Source organism: Lithobates pipiens, unplaced genomic scaffold (genome assembly GCF_037356315.1).
Source record: "Lithobates pipiens isolate NorthernLeopardFrog02 unplaced genomic scaffold, aLitPip1_a1.2 Scaffold_22, whole genome shotgun sequence".
Taxonomy (NCBI): domain Eukaryota; kingdom Metazoa; phylum Chordata; class Amphibia; order Anura; family Ranidae; genus Lithobates; species Lithobates pipiens.
In genome coordinates this window covers 27,347,173-27,368,302 of record NW_027507784.1, presented here as the reverse complement: position 1 = coordinate 27,368,302, position 21,130 = coordinate 27,347,173, and the positions used below count along the sequence as shown (strand labels likewise).

The 21,130-nt window shown below is 43.1% G+C and overlaps 1 protein-coding gene across 1 annotated transcript in view; it reads right to left on the bottom strand.

The window, feature by feature from the left end:
• Nucleotides 1–1,542: 1,542 nt before the first annotated feature.
• The window catches only part of LOC143925637 (guanylate-binding protein 1-like), a 73,169-nt gene continuing 53,581 nt past the window's right edge, over nt 1,543–21,130 (bottom strand). The window contains exons 9-13 of the mRNA XM_077450103.1: nt 19,382–19,659; nt 14,395–14,607; nt 11,735–11,837; nt 7,826–8,019; nt 1,543–1,953 (exon numbers count right to left, since the gene is read on the bottom strand). Of these exons, the coding sequence (XP_077306229.1) occupies nt 1,786–1,953; nt 7,826–8,019; nt 11,735–11,837; nt 14,395–14,607; nt 19,382–19,659 (956 nt within the window). The 3' untranslated portion in view covers nt 1,543–1,785. The remainder of the gene's footprint in view (nt 1,954–7,825; nt 8,020–11,734; nt 11,838–14,394; nt 14,608–19,381; nt 19,660–21,130) is intronic.

Here is a 21,130-nt window from a genome sequence, read left to right as displayed (position 1 = left end):
TTTATGCAGAAAAGAAATGCACTGGACTGCATGTAGTGTGAACTGGCCCCTAACTCTTCAAGGGGGACCGCATTATGTCTAATGAAGGCAGCACCTACTTCATTCTAGGAAAAGATTATGACACTTCTCAATGTTGCTTTTTGGTAAAAATTGCAAATTATATTAATTCCTAGAGAAGAGGGAAGAATAGAGATTTCTTTTGGTGGTATTTGATCACCTCTGCGTTTTTTTTATTTTTTGCAATATAAAAAAAAAGACTTTTTGCTGTAATAAATAGACTCTTTTTTTTTTTTTTTTTAAAAGGCAATTTTTTTCTCAGTTTATGCTGATATGTATTCTTCTACATATCTTTGGTAATAAAAATTGTAAAAAGCGAATATTGATTAGTTTGCGCAAAAGTTATAGCGTCTACAGAATAGGGAATTGATTCATGGCATTTTTATTTTATTTATTTTTTTAATATAATACACCAGTATAATGCTAGTAATGGCGGCGATCTGTGATTTTTATTGGGACTGTGATATTGCGGCGGACAAATTGGATACTTTTGACACATTTTTAGAGCCAGTGTCATTTATACAGTGATCCGTGCTATACTGTATAAATGTCACTGGTAGGGAAGGGGTAAACACTAGGGGGCGATCAAGGGGTTATCTGTGTTCTCTAGTGTGTGTTCTAACTGTAGGGGGGATGGGACTGACAAGGGGAAGAGAGAGATCAGTGTTCATACTTAGTATGAACACGATCAGTCTCCTCGCTCCTGATAGAACCAAGATTTGTGTGTTTACACACGCATCCCTGTTCTCGTTCTGTAACAAGCAATCGCGGGGTGCCCAGCAGTCATCGTGACCGCCGGGCACTCGCATTGGCTCCAGGGACATGCTTTGGGCATGCGCATGCACCGCCGGAAGCGTCTTAAAGTGGCGATGTACAGCTATGACGACTCTCGCAGGGGAGCCAGCCTGCCACAGTATAACTGCGGCGGCTGGTCCGGAAGCGGTTAATCCAAAGTACCATTGCTACAAGGGTCCTCCAGGCATACGCCTCCCAAAGAGTAGTGTTCCCTTAAAATCCAGGGCCCATAGTCAGTGGGTAAGAGGCTTGCTCCCAGTCCTCTTCAAAAGCCCATGTCCTGGTTAGGTCTGTCGCCTCCATTACATTAGTGTAACATAAGGCACCAGCAAGTCCTGAAAACGAATCCACTATGGTCCACTAATTAACTGGTGACAGTAGGGCAGTACTTCTAATATATCAATGTCAGTGGGGGAGATATTTCCCTCATTATAGTGGTGTCAGCGGTGTAGTGCTCTCATTACAGTGGTGTCAGTGGTGTAGTGCCCTCATTACAGTGGTGTAGTGCTCTCATTACAGTGGTGTCAGTGGTGTAGTGCTCTCATTACAGTGGTGTCAGTGGTGTAGTGCTCTCATTACAGTGGTGTCAGTGGTGTAGTGCCCTCATTACAGTGGTGTAGCACACCCAATATATTGGTGTCAGTGGTACGGTCCTCTAGATTATTTTTGGTGGAAGTGGGGTAATGCTCCCATTGCAGTGGTGTCAGTGGTGTAGTTGCCAAAAAAACCTACCCAAAAATTTAGTTTTTCTTGCTGTCTCTGTCCCCCATTTCCTGTCCTAGTGTCACATTATCACTAAAAATGGAAGTGAGAGGACGTCTCCTATAAAGGACCACATACTGCAGTAAATATTGACAGAAATTTTAGCTCTTCCTCAATCAATCAAAAATAACATGAAGTTTTGGCTGGAGACACATTTTCTTATGACCGTTTCTATCTTCTGGTAAAAAGCCCAAGAATTCCACCAATAGGGTTTGGGATGGAATGCGTGATAGGGACGCCAAAATCAACACTGTCTCTTTCTCTCCTTAAATCTGCGATCTGTTCTTGAAACATACGGGCTTGTCTCTCCATTCTTTGCTGCAGGAATAATTCTCGTTCCTGTGAAGATATTGTTTGTTAATATACAGTATATATCCACTTGGAGACCAAGCCTTTTCTGGCACTTCTTGTTTACAAGTAGACATGTGCAGTTCCTTTCCTTCAAACTGAAATTCTGCCAAATTTTTTGTTATTTAGAATTCTAGATTTATCCAAATTTACGATATACAATAGAAACCAATTTAAACAAATCTGAAATAACTAAAGAAAACATTTCTGACAAATTTTGAATAGTTTTTAATTTGATTCTAATAATTTTTTTGATCAAATTCAAATAGTTTTCGAATTCGAATAATTTTCAAATTAAGAATTTTCAAATTCCAATAGTTTTTCAATCCTTTTTTACACTTTTGATGAGAAGGAAATAGAATAGAAAATAAAGGAATAGAATAGAAAAAAAATGAATAGAATACAAAGGAATATAATAGAACATAAAAGAATAGAATCGAGTAAAACCGAATACAAAATAAAAGAATAGCAAAAGTTTTTATAGAAAATAAAGGAATAGCACAGAAAAGAAAAGAATAGAGTAAAACAACAAAATAGAATAGAAAATAAAAGAACATAATAAAATAGAATAGAAAATAAAGTAATAGAATAGAAAAAAAATAGCATAGATTAAAATAAAATAGAATATAACCATCTTCTGAAATTCGAATTGCAAATAAATTCAATTTCAAATTTCAATTTCAAATAAAATAAATTTGATTTTAAATAGAATAGAAGGGAATAGAATAGAACAAAAATGAAGAGAATTAAAAAGAATACATTATAAAGAATATAACCATCTTCTGAAATTTGAATTTCAAATATAATAGAAAATAAAAATGGAATTAAAAATAAGCAATAGAAAAGAATAAACTAGAATAGAATAAACAAATAGAAAAGAATAGAATAAAAAGTATTTAACAATATAACCGGTTTCCGAAATTCTAATTTCGAATAGAATAAATGCGAATATGAATATAATAAAAAAGAATAGAATATACTATAAAATAAAAGAATAGAATATAAAAACAATAGAAAAGAATGGAATAGAAAAATATAACCACCATTCAAAATTCTAATTTTGAATAAAATAAATTTGATGTCGAATGGAATGCAATTTGAATATAATCTGAATTAATTGGAATTCAGAAAATTTTAATCAATTAATTCTGAAAATGAATTAAAAAAGTTAAACTAATTTACCTGAGCTAATTTATGTAAATTATGAATCAAAATAAAACATTACAAATTGTTTCCTCCTGCACATGTCTATTTACATGTTTAAATCAGTAGTTTTCACTAGAAGATTATTTAGAACCCCCAAACATTATATAAATATTTTTAGCAGAGACTCTAGGGAACAAAATGGTAATTGTTGCATTTTTTTATGTCACACGGTATTTGTAGGAAAAGTAGGAAAAAATACACTTGAATGAAAGAAAAAAAACACAATATATCCCCCAATTTTTTTAAGACCTGAAAAATGATGTCACGCTGAGTAAATAGATACCTAACATGTCACACTTTAAAATGGCGCCAGGAGACAAATTACTGTACTTAAAAATCTCCATAGGCGAAACTTTACATTTTTTTACAGGTTACATGAGGAGATCTAGTTCTAGAATTATTGCTCATGCTCTAAAATTTGCGGCGATACCTCACATTTGGTGCAAACACCATTTACACGCGTGACTTACGTATGCGTTCGCTTTTGCACGCGATCGCAGAGAGATGGGGGCACCTAACATTTTTTTTTTTTTTTTTTTACACCGTTCCTTTCATTTTTTTTTTATCACTTTTATGCCTATTACAAAGAATGTAAACATCGTTTGTAATAGAAATAAGGATGACAGGTCCTCTTTATGTGGAGATCTGGGGACAAAAAGACATAAAACGTAAAAGGTTGCGTTGATCTTTTGCTTTGAAAAAATAAAAACAGAATTTGTTTAGCTCCGCCCCAGATGCGATGCCATGACGTTGCTCTGGTCCTCCGAGGCCATAGAGGTGATCGGAGACCATCTGGAAAGCTACAAAACAGTAAGCCTGAGAAACACCGGTGAGCTGCAAAAGGGGGCGACCCCTCCTGCTGCTCTGAAAGCGTTCCAGCGGCTAATGAGCCACTTGGACCACTTTCATAAGAAAGCCAGCTGCCAACTGAAAAAATAAAGCTTCAGCCATAACTCCGGTAAACCACTTGCAGGCTGGAATGTATATATACGTATTGCAGTTGGCAAGTGGCTATAGAAAAAAAAAATACATGAAAGAAAAGCAATGTAATCCTGGGACCACCAATAAATAATTTTATCTTTTAATCCCATTTATTTTACTGTTTCTGTCGTCTGTCTTGTAATTTTTTCTCCAGAAATATATATTTTTTCTTTTCATTAAAACAATATCTAAAAATCTAAAAATGAATCTCTCAATGCTCTAAATGAACCTCTTTCCGATCACCCTATAGCCGAATGATGGCTACAGCACATTTCTGGGAGGGTGTCTATCGACATTCTCCCATGTTCGCGCTTCCCACTTGCCCCCTACGGCACGCATTGGCAGGGATCTGTGATTGCTGTGTCCTTCGGAGGTCGGGGTAAAGAGCCCATCACACCTATAACTGGCCTTTGCAGTAAGGAGCCCATGGAAGGGCGACGCATGTCAAACAAAAACAAAGAAAATTCCCAGTTCTACTTACTGACCAGCCTGCAACCAACTGAATTAACCTGTTCACAGCACCCTGGTTAGTTTGATTGATTGCAGACTGGTTGGTAAGTAGAGCTGGGAATTTTCCTTGGTTCTTTGGTTTTTGTTTGACACGTGTCGTCCTTCCATGTGCTCCTTGCTGCAAAGGCCAGTAATTAGTGGCCTTTAACCATTTAACCACTTCAGCCATGGAATAACTTACCCCCTTCCTGACCAGGCCATTTTGTACTAGTAATGACGGTGATCTGCGACATTGCGGCCGACATATTGGACACTTTTGACATATTTTTTGGCACCATTGACATTTATACAGCGATCAGTGCTATAAATATGCACTGATTACGTATAAATGGCAGGGAAGGGGTTAACACTAGGGTGTGGTCAGGGGGTTAAATGTGTTCCTTCATGAGGGATTCTAACTATATGGGGATGTGACCGATTGGGGGAGGAGACATATCGCTGTTCCTACATAGTAGGAAAACACGATCTGTCTCCAGTGCCCTGACAGTGGCCGCAATTGCTGATGGCTGGCGGTGATCGCGCCCGCCGACCACGCGCATTGGGTCCCCCACCGTGCAGGGGTCCCTTTTATGGCTCTTAAAGGGGCCGACATACCTATATGGCGGTTTGCGCAGCAGTGCCATTCTGCCGCCGTATATGTATGTGAGGTGGTTCTGGAAGTGGTTAAGGAGGGGTGGGCTCCCTCTAGGCTCACCTGCCCTCTAGCTATCCATTATAATACCTGTGCTTCAACTATGGAGGCTCTCAAAATTTTGAGTTAGGACTTCGGATAATACTGGGGTGCCGTGAAGGGGCTCTGCAGCTTATGCATGTATTTGCAAATGTGTGAAAACTAAACACCTGTTTTTAACACATACTGTTGGACAGGATAATTTGGTTGATTGAAAACTACAAATTATTATAAACCCTTGTTGGGATTTTGTCATCAACCAAACACAGTAAAGTAGAAAATTATATAAAAATTGTTTTTATTAATAACATTTGATAAAAAGAAATGGCCAATAACAATGGCCTCATCTTAAAAAGACAGTGTTACATTATACATTTCCAAAGAAGAGCAAAAAGGATCAATAATGTCAGACTTGTACCATAGTACATCAGTGCCCATCAATGCAGTGCCTCATCAGTGCCCATCAGTGCGGCCCATCAGCGCAGTGCCTCATCAGTACCCATCAGTGCGGCCTATCAGAGCAGTGCCTCATCAGTGTCCATCAGTGCAGCCTATCAGCGCAGTGCCTCATCAGTGCCCATCAGTGCAGCCTCATTAGCGCACATCAGTGAAGGAGAAAACTTATTTACAATATTTTATAACAAAAACTTTTTTTTCCAGAATTTTCATTTATCAAAAAATAAAATAAACCCACTGGTGATGAAATACCTCTAAAAGAAAGCTCTATCTGTTTAAAAAAAATTATAAAAAGTTTGTTTGGGGACAGCATTGCATGACCGGGCAATTGTCATTTAAAGTGCAACAGCAATGAAAGCTGAAAATTGGCCTGATCAGGAAGGGGGTGGAAGTTCCAGCATGCTCCTGGTCCCTCCCTCCTGTCCAGTACCCCAGCAGCAAGCAGCTTGCTATGGGCCACCCGAGCCGAGCAGAAGCTCCGCGTGTCCATTCAGACACGGAGACCTGGTTCGGCCCTGGCCCCTCCCTCTCCTGATTGGCTAACTGACTTTGACTTACAGCAGTTGGAGCCAATGATGCTGCTGCTGTGTCCCAGACAATCGAGAGCAAGAGTCCTAGACAGCCGAGGCACTCGTGGACATCGATCGACAGAGATGGGGCTCATATAAGTATTAGGGAGGTGCTGGGGGGCCTGCTACACACAGAAGCAGGGGCCCATCCATTAAGGGAACACAATGCCGCTTCCTCTGTCACGCCACCCCCCTCTGTGTAGAATGGATAGATTCATGCATTGCCTGGCCGCTGTAGCCATCCCCTATTCAGGGTGCGGCTCCGGCCCCCTTTCGGATGCGGGGCGCCTGAATTCCAGCAGCAGGGGTGTTTTTTTGAAGCACTTGATTAGAGCCATAGGATCTAATAGGCTTCAAAAAATTGGACTTGGAGCACAATGCATTTCACTCGCAGTCCACCCCGATGTCTTAGAAAAGTAAATTAATATTCACTTTTCTAACACTGAACCGCCTCTAGACCAATCAGGAGGCGCAAGTCTAATACCCATCACCTGATTGGCTGAAGGCACAGGGCGATCTCATTGGCTGCCTAGCAGAAGGAAAGAAGAGACGCAGGGAGGACACAGGAGCCGTCGCCTGACCTATGCTAGCCGTCCCACAACTCGCCGCCATCACCCGCTGCCTGACTCACCACCACAATGGGGTAAGTGCCAGTCAGACAGCAGGTGGGCAGGTGGGGGGTGTCACAGTGGCTGCATTTGCTGGGCACAGTTGGCTGCCAATGATGGGCACAGTGGCTGCATTTGATGTTTTTGTTACAGTATTTTTCTGAATTTTTCAGTTTGTTTGCACCCCCCCCCCCCCCCCCCACCAAAAGAGAACCAGCTGCCACTGCACAGAAGGCATTTTATCTTAATACATAGAATGCAATAAGATAAAAAAAAACCTTCTGCCTTTATAACTCCTTTAACTGAAGAGGCCACTGGAATGATTGGTGATTTGGCATATTCTGATGATTTGGATTTTGTACCATTATTTCTTCCATGGCCTTGATACCTGAAGACCAGGGGCAGACTGACAACTCATGGGGCCCTCGGGCAATAGGAGAAGATTATGGGGCCTAGGGCAATAGGAGATCATGGGGCCCCCAGGCAATAGATAATGGGGCCACACAGTATATACACACACACACACAATACACATACACACACTGAAAAGGTACTGGAGAGGCGGGGCAGCTATAATCTTGGGATTTTTTTTAAAACACAGATTTTTACATTCTGTCCCTGGTTTTATTGAGGCTGGCAAGCCTGATGGGGCCCCTTGGTGGTATGGGGCCCTCGGGCACTGCCCGAGTGCCCGAATGGTCAGTCCACCCCTGCTGAAGACCTTCATAGACACATTCTAGTAGAAGGGACATAAATGAAATGCGTGATTTTCTTATGTCCCAGTTGTGTTTTTAGGCGTGTTCCTGGCCTCAATATTAAATTCCAGTTCCAATAAACAAATTAACCAAATTCATTAGACTTACCCTTTCCTTGTCCTTAATGATTTTTTCCATTTCCTCTGCCATCCGCTCTCTATCTCTCTCCATCTTCTCCGTCAGCATTTTCACGGTCTCCTCCTTGGAGCTGTTCTGAGCCTCTTCCATCAACTTTTGTTTGGCCTCTTCCAGTTCTTGCACTTTTTTTTCCATCTCCTCACATTTTTTTCTAGTTTTTGCCTCTGAAAAACAGTGCGAAGAAAAAAATCTGAACAACAAAGAGGATTTTTTTTTTTTATTATAGTTTGTCTGGGGAGGCAGAGAAAGAAAAAAAACTTTAGGGGAGATATCAAACCTGTCTCCAAAAACTCAAATAACACACACAAAATAAGAAAGCTTTGGGTACTACCACCAATTTTAAAGCATCAATAGGGATGAGAGCTTCGAGTTCGACTCGAACATTGCCTGTTTGCCTGTTCAGCGAACAGTGAACAATTTGGGCTGTTCGCGGCAAATTCAAAAAGCCGGAACACCCTATACAAGTCTATGGGAGAAATCTAAAGTGCTAATTTTAAAGGCTAATATGCAAGTTACTGTCCTAAAAAGTGTTTGGGGACCCGGGTCCTGCCCCAGGGGACATGTATCAATGCAAAAAAAAGTTTTAAAAACGGCTGTATTTTCAGGAGCAGTGATTTTAATAATGATTAAAGTGAAACAATAAAAATGTAATATTCCTTTAAATTTCGTACCTGGGGGGTGTGTATAGTATGCCTGTGAAGGGGCGCATGTTTCCCGTGCTTAGAATTGTCCCTGCACAAAGTGTCATTTCTGCAGGAAAAAAAGTCTTTTAAAATCACTTTCAATTGTTGGTTCCCGTAATACAGAGACCACTAACAAAACACTGCCATGAAGACCAAGGAACTCTCCAAACAAGAACTACCACACCGGGAATAGATCGTTTTTCTGCACGACGAACCAAAACCTGTGGCAGAGTGCGGAGGATACAGCCGACCGGTGGAACCTTCAACAGCAAGGCGCACAGTGGAGCAGAACCTACATGCTTGTAACCCCCTAGGGCAGTGATGGCGAACCTTGGCACTCCAGATGTTTTGGAACAATATTTCCCAGGATGCTCCTCTATACCGCAGAGTGCTTGAGCATCATGGGAAATGTAGTTCCAAAACATCTGGGGTGCCAAGGTTCGCCATCACTGCCCTAGGGGGTGCATGGATCTGGTGAGTGGGGACCCAAAAGGGGGAACGAGCACGGAAGTCACCAAAAATATATATGATCACGAAAGTCACCCTCTTTGTTTCTCCTGAGTTGGAATTTTGCACATTGTCGGACATTTATCAGAGGAACAATTGTGGACTATCTTGATACTTTATGTAGTTCTATTTCAAAATTTTTTCTGTTTTTTTTCTTTTTTTCCTTTTTTACATTTCTCATGCGGATAGGAAGTACTTATATAACTCTTATGCCCCGTACACACGACCAGACTTTTCAACATCAAAAGTCTGACGGAATGATTCCGGCAGACCATTCGATCGTGTGTGGGCTGCAGCGGACTTTTGATTTGCAAAAGTCTGACAGACTTTAGAAATGGAACATGTTTCAAATTTTATACGGCCAGAACTCCACCGGACCCAGTTCCTACCGAGAAATCCGCTCGTGTGTGTGCTAGTCCGACGCACAAAAACCGACGCAAGTGCAGCTATTGGCTACTGGCTATGAACTTCCTTATTCTAGTCCAGTCGTACGTCATCACGTTCGAATCCATCGGACTTTGGTGTGATTGTGTGTGGCCAAGTCCGTTCATTTGGAAAGTCCGTCAGAACTCCGCCAGAACTCCGTCAGAACTCCGTCGAAAGTCTGTCAGACTTAGTCCCTCGAAAAGTCTGGTCGTGTGTACGCGGCATAAGTATAATTTTCACTACCTGTATATGGCTTATATATAATTTGCACATATATATATTTTCTTCACATTGCTAAAAAAAGGGGGGAATAAGTCCTTCTCTCTTATATATATGCCTCTGCTGATGTCTGTATAGGAATCACGTATCTGTGGGTTGATGATTTATGCACTTATTAGTTTAATTTACACTAGTTGGTATTTGTTGTGATATGTTCACATAGGTTTTGGCACTGTATTACCATTTATTGAGAGTCATAGGGGTAATATGTATAAGCACTAACAATATGGATAATTAATGCTGTCTTCTGGAACCGTGCTATTTTTAGCATTTTTGAGGGGAATACCTTTATACTTCAACCACATTTACCTACAAAGCACTTTTACACCGGGTCCTATATATTTTTTTCTACTTTTTCTAATTTCTAATCCTTGATTTAAGGCTCTCTTTATATATATAATTTTTCATCCAGTAGTAGAGGCTATTGCATATACGGGCAGGTGCACACTATTGGTGTTACCAGCATACATATATAGGCAATAGGGAAGGTGTTGCACTAATATTATAGATTTAGTTCAGGCTCGTGAAGTGGTGAGGGTCATTAACTGTACTTTTAACAGCTCAATTATAATCATCTGAGGTAGCGCCAATAGCCCACATTAACTACTTATATAAATCCTAAGGGACGGACTTTAACTAAAGCCCGTGTATCTAAGGGCGGCAGCAACCTTTTTGCATTCTTTTTCTGTGCGACAGCACTCATTTCCTTCCTCATAAGTTTTCCTACTTATCCTGTTTCCCTCCAGAAGCGCGGCTATTTCCATATAACTGACAATTCATTATAGTCTGTACTATAGCTAGCGCTAGTACTTTTAAATTACTTTTTTTCCTTTAGAAATGTCATTTTGCAGTCTGACTGTTCTAAACACGGGAAACATGCGCCACTTTACAGGCATACTATAGACACCCCCCAGGAACAAAATTTAAAGGAATACTTCACTTTTATTGTTTCACTTTAAGAATTATTAAAATCACTGCTCCCAAACAAACGGATGTTTTTAAAACTTTTTTTGCATTGATACCCAAACACTTTTTATGATAATAAAAAATAACTTGCATATAAGCCTTTAAAATCAGCACTTTTGATTTTTCATGTTCGTGTCCCATAGACTTTCACAAACAAATTTTTGGCCTGTTCGCATGTTCTGGTGCGAACCGATCCGGGGGGGGGGAGGGTGTTCGGCCCATCCCTACTCCGTAACCTTGTGGACAGCCTTCCCAGAAGAGTTGAAGCTGTTATAGCTGAAAAAGGTGGGCCAACTCAATATTGAACCCTACAGAATAATGCCGCGTACACACGGGCGGACTGTATGGCCTACTTAGTCCGTCGAAACACATTTCAGCAGACAGTCCGCTCGTGTGTGGGCTTCAGCGGACTTTTTCAGCGTGCAGTCTGGCGTACTAAGTATTTCGGATTTTTCGAAATTCTGTCCGTCATACTTTGGTTTAAGCGGACAATCCGCTCGTCAGTATGCTAGTCGGACGGACTAAGAATGACGCATGCCCAGAAAGGATTTACAGGGCTTTGCTGTGTATTGGACTTCCTATTTCTAGTCCCGTCGTACGTGCTGTATACGTCATCGCTCAAGCTTTCAACGGACTGTTTGGTTATCCGTGTGTGGTCAAGTCCGTTCAGTGGAAAGTATGACGGACTGTCTGTCGGACTGTATGACGGACTAAGTACGCCATACAGTCCGCTCGTGTGTACGCGGCATAAGACTGAGAGGCAATTAAAGTTTGTGTGCGTGTAAAGGCAGGCGTCCCAATACTTTTAGTAATATAGTGTATAACAAAATACTTCCAATGGTGAATTTAACAGATCAAAAAGAAACCAAAGAGTTGTTTATTGTTGAGGTGTACATACCCTTTAAAAAAGTAAAAATTAATAGTGGTGTCCAATCATATAATTGTGTTACCATTACTTAACCAAATAATAAAGGGATTATGTCGGTGAATGCCGCAGTGATTAATAAAAATGTCTTACCTTCCTCGTCCTTCTCTTTCTGGCTTAGAGCATTATCTTCTTTTAAAATGTATATCTCAGCATCTTTTTTGGATTTCATGTATTCCTGTAACACCTCTTCCGCCTGTAGAATATGAATGTGGTCAAAAATATATTGCTGGAAATAACATATTGTCTGAGAGAACACTGTCCACTTCTTTATCATCCAAACCTGCTGAAATCTCACATATCAGATGGGGCCAGGGCTGCTGTTAGAAATCATGGGGCCCCGTACAACCTGCCTGAAAGGGACCCCTTACTTCATGTCAAATGTGCTCTTCAGAGGGCAAAACACATGTGAATGAGACCTTCATTTCTTTTCTTTTTTTACTTATTTTTTTTAATTTTATTTTTTTAACTGCCCTGTTTTCACTTTTGAAACAGAGAAAGAGAATGAGGACACAGATTCCTCCATCCCGCCTCAGATGCACAGATTAAGAAATACAAAGTGTTTAGAGCCTTCCTGTTCATTCACAAACTGAAGCATAGTAAACATGGTGTACTATGCTACATCGATGACTGATATTTACTGGCCCCTGTCCTCCATCCTGAAACTATCGCCCTGTGGTTGGGAGGGGGTCTGTGCCAGAGGCAGGCTGTGGTTGGAAGGGGGTCTGTGCCAGAGGCAGGCTGCGATTGGGAGGGGGTCTGTGCCAGAGTCAGGCTGTGATTGGGAGGGGGTCTGTGCCAGAGTCAGGCTGTGATTGGGAGGGGGTCTGTGCCAGAGACAGGTTGTGATTGGGAGGGGGTCTGTGCCAGAGTCAGGCTATGATTGGGAGGGGGTCTGTTCCAGAGTCAGGCTGTGATTGAGAGGGGGTCTGTGCCAGAGTCAGGCTGTGGTTGGAAGGGGGTCTGTGCCAGAGTCAGGCTGTGGTTGGGAGGGGGTCTGTGCCAGAGTCAGGCTGTGATTGGGAGGGGGTCTGTTCCAGAGTCAGGCTGTGGTTGGGAGGGGGTCTGTTCCAGAGTCAGGCTTTCGTTGGGAGGGGGTCTGTGCCAGAGTCAGGCTGTGATTGGGAGGGGGTCTGCGCCAGAGTCAGGCTGTGGTTGGGAGGGGGTCTGTACCAGAGTCAGGCTGTGGTTGGGAGGGGGTCTGTGCCAGAGTAGGGCTGTGGTTGGGAGGGGGTCTGTACCAGAGTCAGGCTGTGGTTGGGAGGGGGTCTGTGCCAGAGTAGGGCTGTGATTGGGAGGGGGTCTGTACCAGAGTCAGGCTGTGATTGGGAGGGGGTCTGCGCCAGAGTCAGGCTGTGGTTGGGTGGGGGTCTGTACCAGAGTCAGGCTGTGGTTGGGAGGGGGTCTGTGCCAGAGTAGGGCTGTGATTGGGAGGGGGTCTGTGTCAGAGTCGGGCTGTGATTGGGAGGGGGTCTGTGTCAGAGTCGGGCTGTGGTTGGGAGGGGGTCTGTGCCAGAGGCAGGCTGTGGTTGGAAGGGGGGCTGTGCCAGAGGCAAATTATTATTGGTTAGAGGGCATGGTGGCTGAACAAAACTACTCAATTCAGGCATAATCTGTCTGTACCAGAGGCAGGCTATGGTTGGGAGGGGGTCTGTGCCAGAGGCAAATTATCATTGGTTAGAGAGCATGGTGGCTGAACAAACTACTCAATCCAGGCATGCTGTGTGTCTACACAGTGTCCTGTATCTCTGAATGGCCAGCCAAAGGCTGAAAACGGACCATGCTAACACAGATCAGCTTCTATGCTTTGTGTGATCAATTTATAACAAGGAAGAAAGGATCAACCAGGAACTTCAGATGGAGTTCTGATTGAAGTTGTAGTTTATTCAACTTCTTCCTAGCTAGGCTGAGGACTCTTCAGAGATGGGCAGCTACAATTTGGCAACATAAATGTTCTTTTAAGGCAACAAAGAATTGTAACCTTTTTAAATGTGTTGTAATAATGTAACATGCTGGGATCTCCTATTCTTTATTTCATTATATATTAAAGAGGAAGTAAACCCTCCCACTCTGATGCTTCTTTTCATTTAGTCCATTATAATAAGTAATTATCAAACTATAGCCACTGTAATCCAGAGCAAATCGCATAATACTTACTGTTTAAAGAAACTATAAAACACTTGTTTCCAGGGGTTAGGCAGCGCCATCTTAAGTATTGTTTTCTGAGTCCATAGTGGAGTGTATTTCCGCCCTTACATTGAGCACTTTCTGTACTGTTAACCAAGCCTCCTTCTCAATCCAATGTTTCTATGGCAACCCTGCTTCCCTGTTCATAGCTGACTTGTTTTATTTCATAGTATTTACTTGTGCCGATTGTCTAATGTTTGCCTTTTGTCAGTCTTATCAGCTTCAGCTGATAAGACTGCAGTAATGGCCAAGTTTACACTGTATGGCATGTCACATGATCACATGGTGTGTAGGAGGAAGCTCTGAATGACTCTGCAGCCTGCTGGGAGTTCAGTGTTGTGCTGTAGGAAGTCGTGATAACAGATAGATAAGACATAGAGAGTGTGCCATAAATCAGGGGAGATCTGGGCATGCTCAGTGACTTAATTCTAAAGAATAAAAAGGATTACAACAATACTAAGCAAGTAAGGAGATATCTACATGCAGTGTTCATTAGGGTTTTTTATGCTGATTTACATAGGACAAAGTTGTGGGGGAGGGTTTGCAACCACTTTAAGTCCACCAACCTTTACACCTTTTCCACGTTCCTTATTATATTTGTCTTCTACAGCTTTCAAGGCTTTCTTGAACATGGCATATCCCCCACGCTCGATGTACTTTCTTTCAGACAAAGCTTTCTCAAAGTCCTCTGAATGCTTCTTAATGATGGCCCGACATACCTCCCGAGACTTCTCCTCATTCTTGGCAATAAATTCTTGTTTCTTCTTGTCTAAATGTTCCTAAAGGGAATGAAATATACAAGCTTTACGTTACTTCACCAATGGGGTCAGGTTGTGGTCATTACTGTAACAATCAGTATTTATGGTACAGGGCTCATCAGATATGGAATAGTCATACATTTTCAACATGTTTTTTCTTAGGCACAATGTTTAGATATGTTATCCTAAGAGGTTGTGCTCAGACCACCAGACACAATGGCCAGGACCGTCTTTAACCCGGGACAAAGGGGCAGCTGCCCTGGGCCCAGTTATTATTGTAGGACCCAAAGCAGCTGCCCCTTGAGCCCGCATTGCTGGCAAATAGTTGATAAGTTTATTTGGGAGGGCCCAAGTAAATGCTTGCCCAGGGTCCAATCAATATTAATGCTATGCACTGTTTATTCCATCCCCTGAAGATGTTTCCTGGTCTACCTTGCGGAATCAGGGACAAAATAATTCCAGTCTTGCTTATATCTTTGAATGGGCCAAGGAGAGTGTGGTTCAGAAATCTCATTAGTCTGATCGCTGATGGTTCAGACCTACTTCTTGAATTGCTGACATTAATGGCATGACTGTGGAAGCACAGGTGTTGGGAGACAGATAATAGATGACTAAACCCAGGTTATACCTCAACAGCCAAATAAAGCTGCTGCAGTAGTCACAGAATGACGTCATCCCGCACTTGTGCCACACTCGCACCAGGCGTGGGTAGAGGTGTCACGTGGTGATAGAAGGTGTTCATCACACACAAAAGTGAAGCAGAAGAAACAAACTACTTGTGGGACTATTGTGGAGTAATGGTGCAAACCTCTATATCAGGGTTGCCAACCGTCAGTATTTTTACTGACAGCCAGTAAAAAAATGGGCACTTTTCTCATGCCAGTAAATGGCAGTAAGAGGAAAAGGTTGCCAGTAAAAAATATGGCTGTGGCGCTTGGCTCGGAATTGCGCATGTGCAGCTTCGACCTGGAGCTGACCGAGATTATCCAAGTGCCTGCTACAGCATGTTCGGGCAGTGCCGGTGAGGGGGGCGGGTCGGGTGGAGGCGATGTCTGAGCGTGTCGTGTGATTTCATGGTACAAGGGAGCCAAGCGGAGTGGCCCGAGCCTCGTGTGCGGGTCTGCAGGATGGGATTAAGGGAAGCCGGGAGCGGGACTGTCAGTGCTGTTTGGACTGGAGGGGACTGAAGGGACCACCTGGCACGGAGAGAGAATGTTGCTGTGACTCAGGAGAGGACGTGTCGTGTCGGTGATCTGTGCTGCTGCACAATACTGTCAGTATCACTGTGAGAGTCAATTTCATGTGTTTGCATCACCCATTCTAATGTATTGCCCTTCTGAGTCCTGTCCCTAAGCTACTTAATATATTAACCACTTCAGGCCCGGAAGGAATTATCCCCTCTTTTTTTCCACAAATAGAGCTTTCTTTTGGTGGTATTTGATCACCTCTGCGGTTTTTATATTTTGCGCTATAAACAAAAAAAGAGCGACAATTTGGAAAAAAACATTTATTTTTTCTTTTTGCTATAATAAATATCCCCCAAAAATATATAAAACTAACTTTTTTCTCCCCTCAGTTTAGGCCGATACATATTCTTCTACGTATTTCTGGTAAAAGAAATTGCAATAAGCGTTTATTTATTGGTTTGCGCAAAAGTTATAGCATCTACAAAATAGGGGATAGTTTTATGGCATTTTTATTAATCTTTTTTTTTTACTAGTAATGGTGGCGATCAGCAATTTTTATCGTGACTGCGACATTTTGGTGGACACATCGGACAATTTTGACACATTTTTGGGACCATTGGCATTAATACAGTGATCAATGCTATAAAATTGCATTGATTACTGTAAAAATTTCACTGGCAGTGAAGGGGTTAACCACTAGGTGGCAGTGTAGGGGTTAAAGTAGTGTTGCCACCAAAAAATTGCTTCAAATTCATAAAAAAATTAAAAATTGGGAAAAAAAAAACATTTTACTCACCTCTAAATGCCTGTTGCTAGGGGGTCCCTCGTAGTCTGCCTCCTTCATTGCCTTGGCTGGTGACATCACTTCCCTTGGTGCTGAACAGTCATCTGGAACCTGTCAGGTGTCCCAGATGACTGTGCGGCGTAACAGGGCACGTGGCGCCGCTTGCGCATGCGCAGTGGGTGACCGGGTGTGAAGCCACAGCCGGGTGCCCACAGTAAGAATGCCGGAGCCGCGAGTGGGGCGGGGAACAGGGGGGGGGCTTCGTTCTCCCGCATTGCTGGACCCTGGGACAAGTAAGTGTCCGTATATTAAAAGTCAGCAGCTGCTGTATTTGTAGTTGCTGACATTAAAATTTTTTTTTTTTTAGGGGGCACCCCACTTTAAGTGTTCCTAGGGGTGTGTTCCTAACTGTATGGGGGCGTGGCTGTGTGTGACACGCTGCTCCCAATGACAGGGAGCAGACGATCGGTGTGCTGTCACTAGGCAGAACGGGCTTGAGCAGTGTGACACGACCGCGGGTAGCCCCGCGGCGATCGAGTCCGCAGGACCCGCGACCACAGTCACGAAGCTCTCGGCAGGCACACGGGTACGTTACTTTGCCCAGCCGTGCCATTCTGCCGACGTATATGTACAGGAGCCGGACGTCAATTATTGGACACTGAGCACTTTTTTGCACTTGCCATTTTTTTTTTTTTTGGGGATTTACGATTGTTATATACGAGTTTTGTGATTTAAAGGATAAGTTCACCTTTGGAAACATGTTACACATTCCCACTGCTGCAGCCCCTCACCGTCCCTGAGACAGCAGTACGAGGAGAAGTTCCCCATACTAGCTGTCACTTTTTGAAAACAGCGTGGCTTTGCGGGGCTCCGCCCACACGGCTCGGCTCTGTGTGCGAATGAACTACAAGCCCCGACATCTTTTGCTGTCGACTTCTAGTTCTCAATGAACCACCACGGCACTGTTGAGCGCTGTGGTAGTTCATTGAGTCTTCCTGTCAGTGTGGAACTGCCTGGCCCTACGATTGGCAGATGGCTTAAGCCGCGTACACACGGGCGGACTGTCTGTCCAACTTCGTTCGTCTGACAGTCTGACAGACAGTCCGTCGTACTTTAGAATGAACGGACTTGACTACACACGGATAGCCAAACAGTCCGCTGAAGGCTTGCGCGATGACGTGTACAGCACGTACGACGGGACTAGAAATAGGACATCCAATACACAGCAATGCACCCTTCCACCGTGTAAATCCTTTCTGAGCATGCGCCATACTTAGTCCGTCCAACTAGCCTACTCACGAGCGGACTGTCCGCTGAAACCAAAGTTGAACGGACTGTATTACGGAAATTCCGAAATACTTAGTCCGCCAGACTGTCCGCTGAAAAAGTCCGCTGAAGCCCACACACGAGCGGACTGTCTGCTGAAATGTGTTTCAGCGGACTAAGTTGGACAGACAGTCCGCCCGTGTGTACGCGGCTTTACACTGACCGTCTGTAGGATGACTGCATGGCATAAGCAGTATGTTGATGGCTGGTGCAATGCTTTCAAGGCTCCTAAAAAAAAAAAAAAGTGAACGTATCCTTTAAGCACATAACACTTTTACTGTCTGCATGTTTATTTACTGAATTTGCACTTGCTATATATGAATTTTGTGATTTAGCACCTTATTTAGCCTAGCAGGGATGTGGTTATAGATGAATTCTTGAACAAAAATGGCTCAAGGTATTTAGTTAGCGCTGCAATTTTAGTAACTGGTTGAGAAACTGAAGCTTTTTGGAATCAGTTTTCCCAGCTATGCCATAGGAAGGTTAGGTTGCTTCCTGTAAGGTTTGCTGCCAGATTTGGAAAACCTATTTATGGTGATTAGAGTCCAGGAAATGTATTCAATTCTAAGGTCAGAGATGGGCCAATGCCTCACACAATACTGGGACAAGGTCATCCAGCCCCCAGGGCAAAGATGCCAAACTGCGCCCCCCTTTCCCTTAGGATTAGGCTCAAGGTGCCCTCTAACCCTGCAATATACAATTGCGCCAGGGGCAGCCTGCCCTCCTGCCCACCCCTTGTCCCGGCCTTACCCTCACACCCTGAGTACCAGTTATGGTCAGGTTTCCTTCCCTGGAGGCCATTAGTGGCCGTTCCCTTGGTTTGTACTGCTTGTCTACAACTGAAGCATGGCTCATTTGGGAGGAGTTGTATCGGCCCTAATGACTGATCTTTAGTCAGTATTTGGCCTTTCCCCCTAAAGTCAACACTGTAACCCATGGCAATTTCCTCTTCCAGTGTCCTTCGTTCAATTCAGAGAAAGGGAATTTACAATAAGCACAAAAAACAGTGTGGCCTTCATTTTATGAGCCATTTATAAAATGTGGGTATTAAACCTGTGGCGTTGGCACGTCACAGAAAACTTGATGAGTGGAGAAGAGCTGGTCATGTGACTTTGACATATCATGTGATTGGAGCTCTGGCTGATTTGGAGTTCTGAAGCTGATGGAGCACTAAGCACCTTTGTAGGACATTTTTGGACTTTGAAAATATGTAGACATTTTTTTTTTAAAGCAGCAGTAATGCCATGGTATGGTCACGCCACTGGTCATGCCACTTCTTTATAAATAAATGCCATTGTTGGAAATCATCCTGTATCAGTGTGGCCTTACCACCATGTAATGCCTTTGTTTTTGAGATGTGCAAAGTTTAGACTAAATAACTTTTCACCTTTGTAGTCTTCCCCAACAGCATGTCACAAAATGTGGCTTTTATTTAGGGAGGACCTCAATTAATTTATTATTTTATGTTTTTATTTGGGGAAAAAAAAAACAACCTTACCATAAGCAGTATAAGAAACTTCTGATCTTTATCCTTGAAGGACTTTCTCAGAAACAATGCCCGAGCTTCAGCTTCACACTTTTGACTTTTCCCAAGGAAGTTGTCAAGCGTTTCAGTGGGCAGCGCAACTTCCTTCATCATGTCCTCATAGAGCCGTCCCGCCTCCTGGACGGCCACTTTGTTCTCTTTATCAGCCAAAGAAACCACGGCATCCTCCATGCAGGCGACATTAGAAGAGCTTATAGCTTCAGTGTAAATTTTGGCCAGATCACCCAGTTCTGAAGACATTAGAAAATACATGAGCAGAATTGGCTTCTTTGTCTCTGGATGATAATGAGTCTCAGTATAACGTGTATCAATTCTATGCAAAATCATGATGCAGAAACAATCTTTCATCGGGGCTGATATATAATAATCTATCACAGGTGCTGACTTTTGTTGGCAAAGTACATCATTCAAAAAGTTACTAGATAATTACTGCCACAACAAATACTGTGCCATTGTGATAGAGAATGGTTTCATCATGAAGAATTTTTGTAGGTCACTACATGAAGGGAAGATTCTGGACAGCCGCACTCAAAATCAAATGCCTTTATTAAAAAAAAAGGAGGTAATAATCCGAAATGTATAAGCCACAGCAAACAACAGATCATAGGAGCTGACACGTTTCACACTTTCAAAAGTGCTTATTCATATCTTCGAGCATTTTGAGCTATGAATAAGCACTTTTGAAAGTGTGAAACGCGTCAGCTCCAGTGATCCGTTGTTTGCTGTGGCTTGTACTTTTTGGATTATTACCTCCTTTTTTTAATAAAGGCATTAGATTTTATCCAATTACCTATATGCTTAGCCAGCACCTGCTGTTCCTACTCTGTGGAGAGCTACATTTCCAGACACCCTTCCTAGAGCGGCATCTCTCTTCCCCTCACTACATTATTTACCAAGTGATCTAGCTCAAAAGGATGACAAATAGCAGTTTACAACAAAGGCAACTGATATAGTACTGTATAGCACAGTTAATAGATACTTTTCCATTTACTAAAAAATTACTATAGGCCAGGAGTTAAAGGGGTTGTAAACCCTCAAGGTTTTTTAACTTAATGCATTCTATGCATTAAGGTGAAAAACCTCCTGTGATGCAGACTCCCCCTCCCCTTTTACTTACCTGAACCCAGTATTTTCATCACCAGGGGCGAGCACACTAGCTCCAGCTGCTGTCTCGGGTCATCATTAGATAGATTGATAGCAGCGGGAGCCATTGGCCCCCGCTGCTATCAGTCAAATCCAATGACCCAGGAGCCAGGGGCTGGGGCCGAGTCCTGCTGTCTGTGTCAATGGACGCAGCAGCAGGACACAGGGGAGAGCGCCCGCATGAGTGCCCCCCTCCGTGGGGATACTCGAGAAGAGGAGGAGCCAGGAGCGCCATGGAGTGACCCCAGAAGAGGAGGATCGGGGCCACTCCCCAGAAGAGTAATAGAAGGGAAATCTTCCAATGGGGACACTAGTTCTGGTGACCTACGTGGGGGGGGGGCCCAAGAAATTTCCTTAAAGGAGAAGTATGGCCAAAGCTATTTTGACTGTACATCTCCTATGGATCACAAGAGTGCAGTTTATTCTACACCCCTGTGACTAGGGATGAGCTTGGTGTTCGAGTCGAACGCATGTTTGACTCGAACACTGGCTGTTTGCCTGTTTGGCGAAGCCAGAACTCTGTGGGCCGTTCGCACCAAATTCATGTGGCGGTCATGG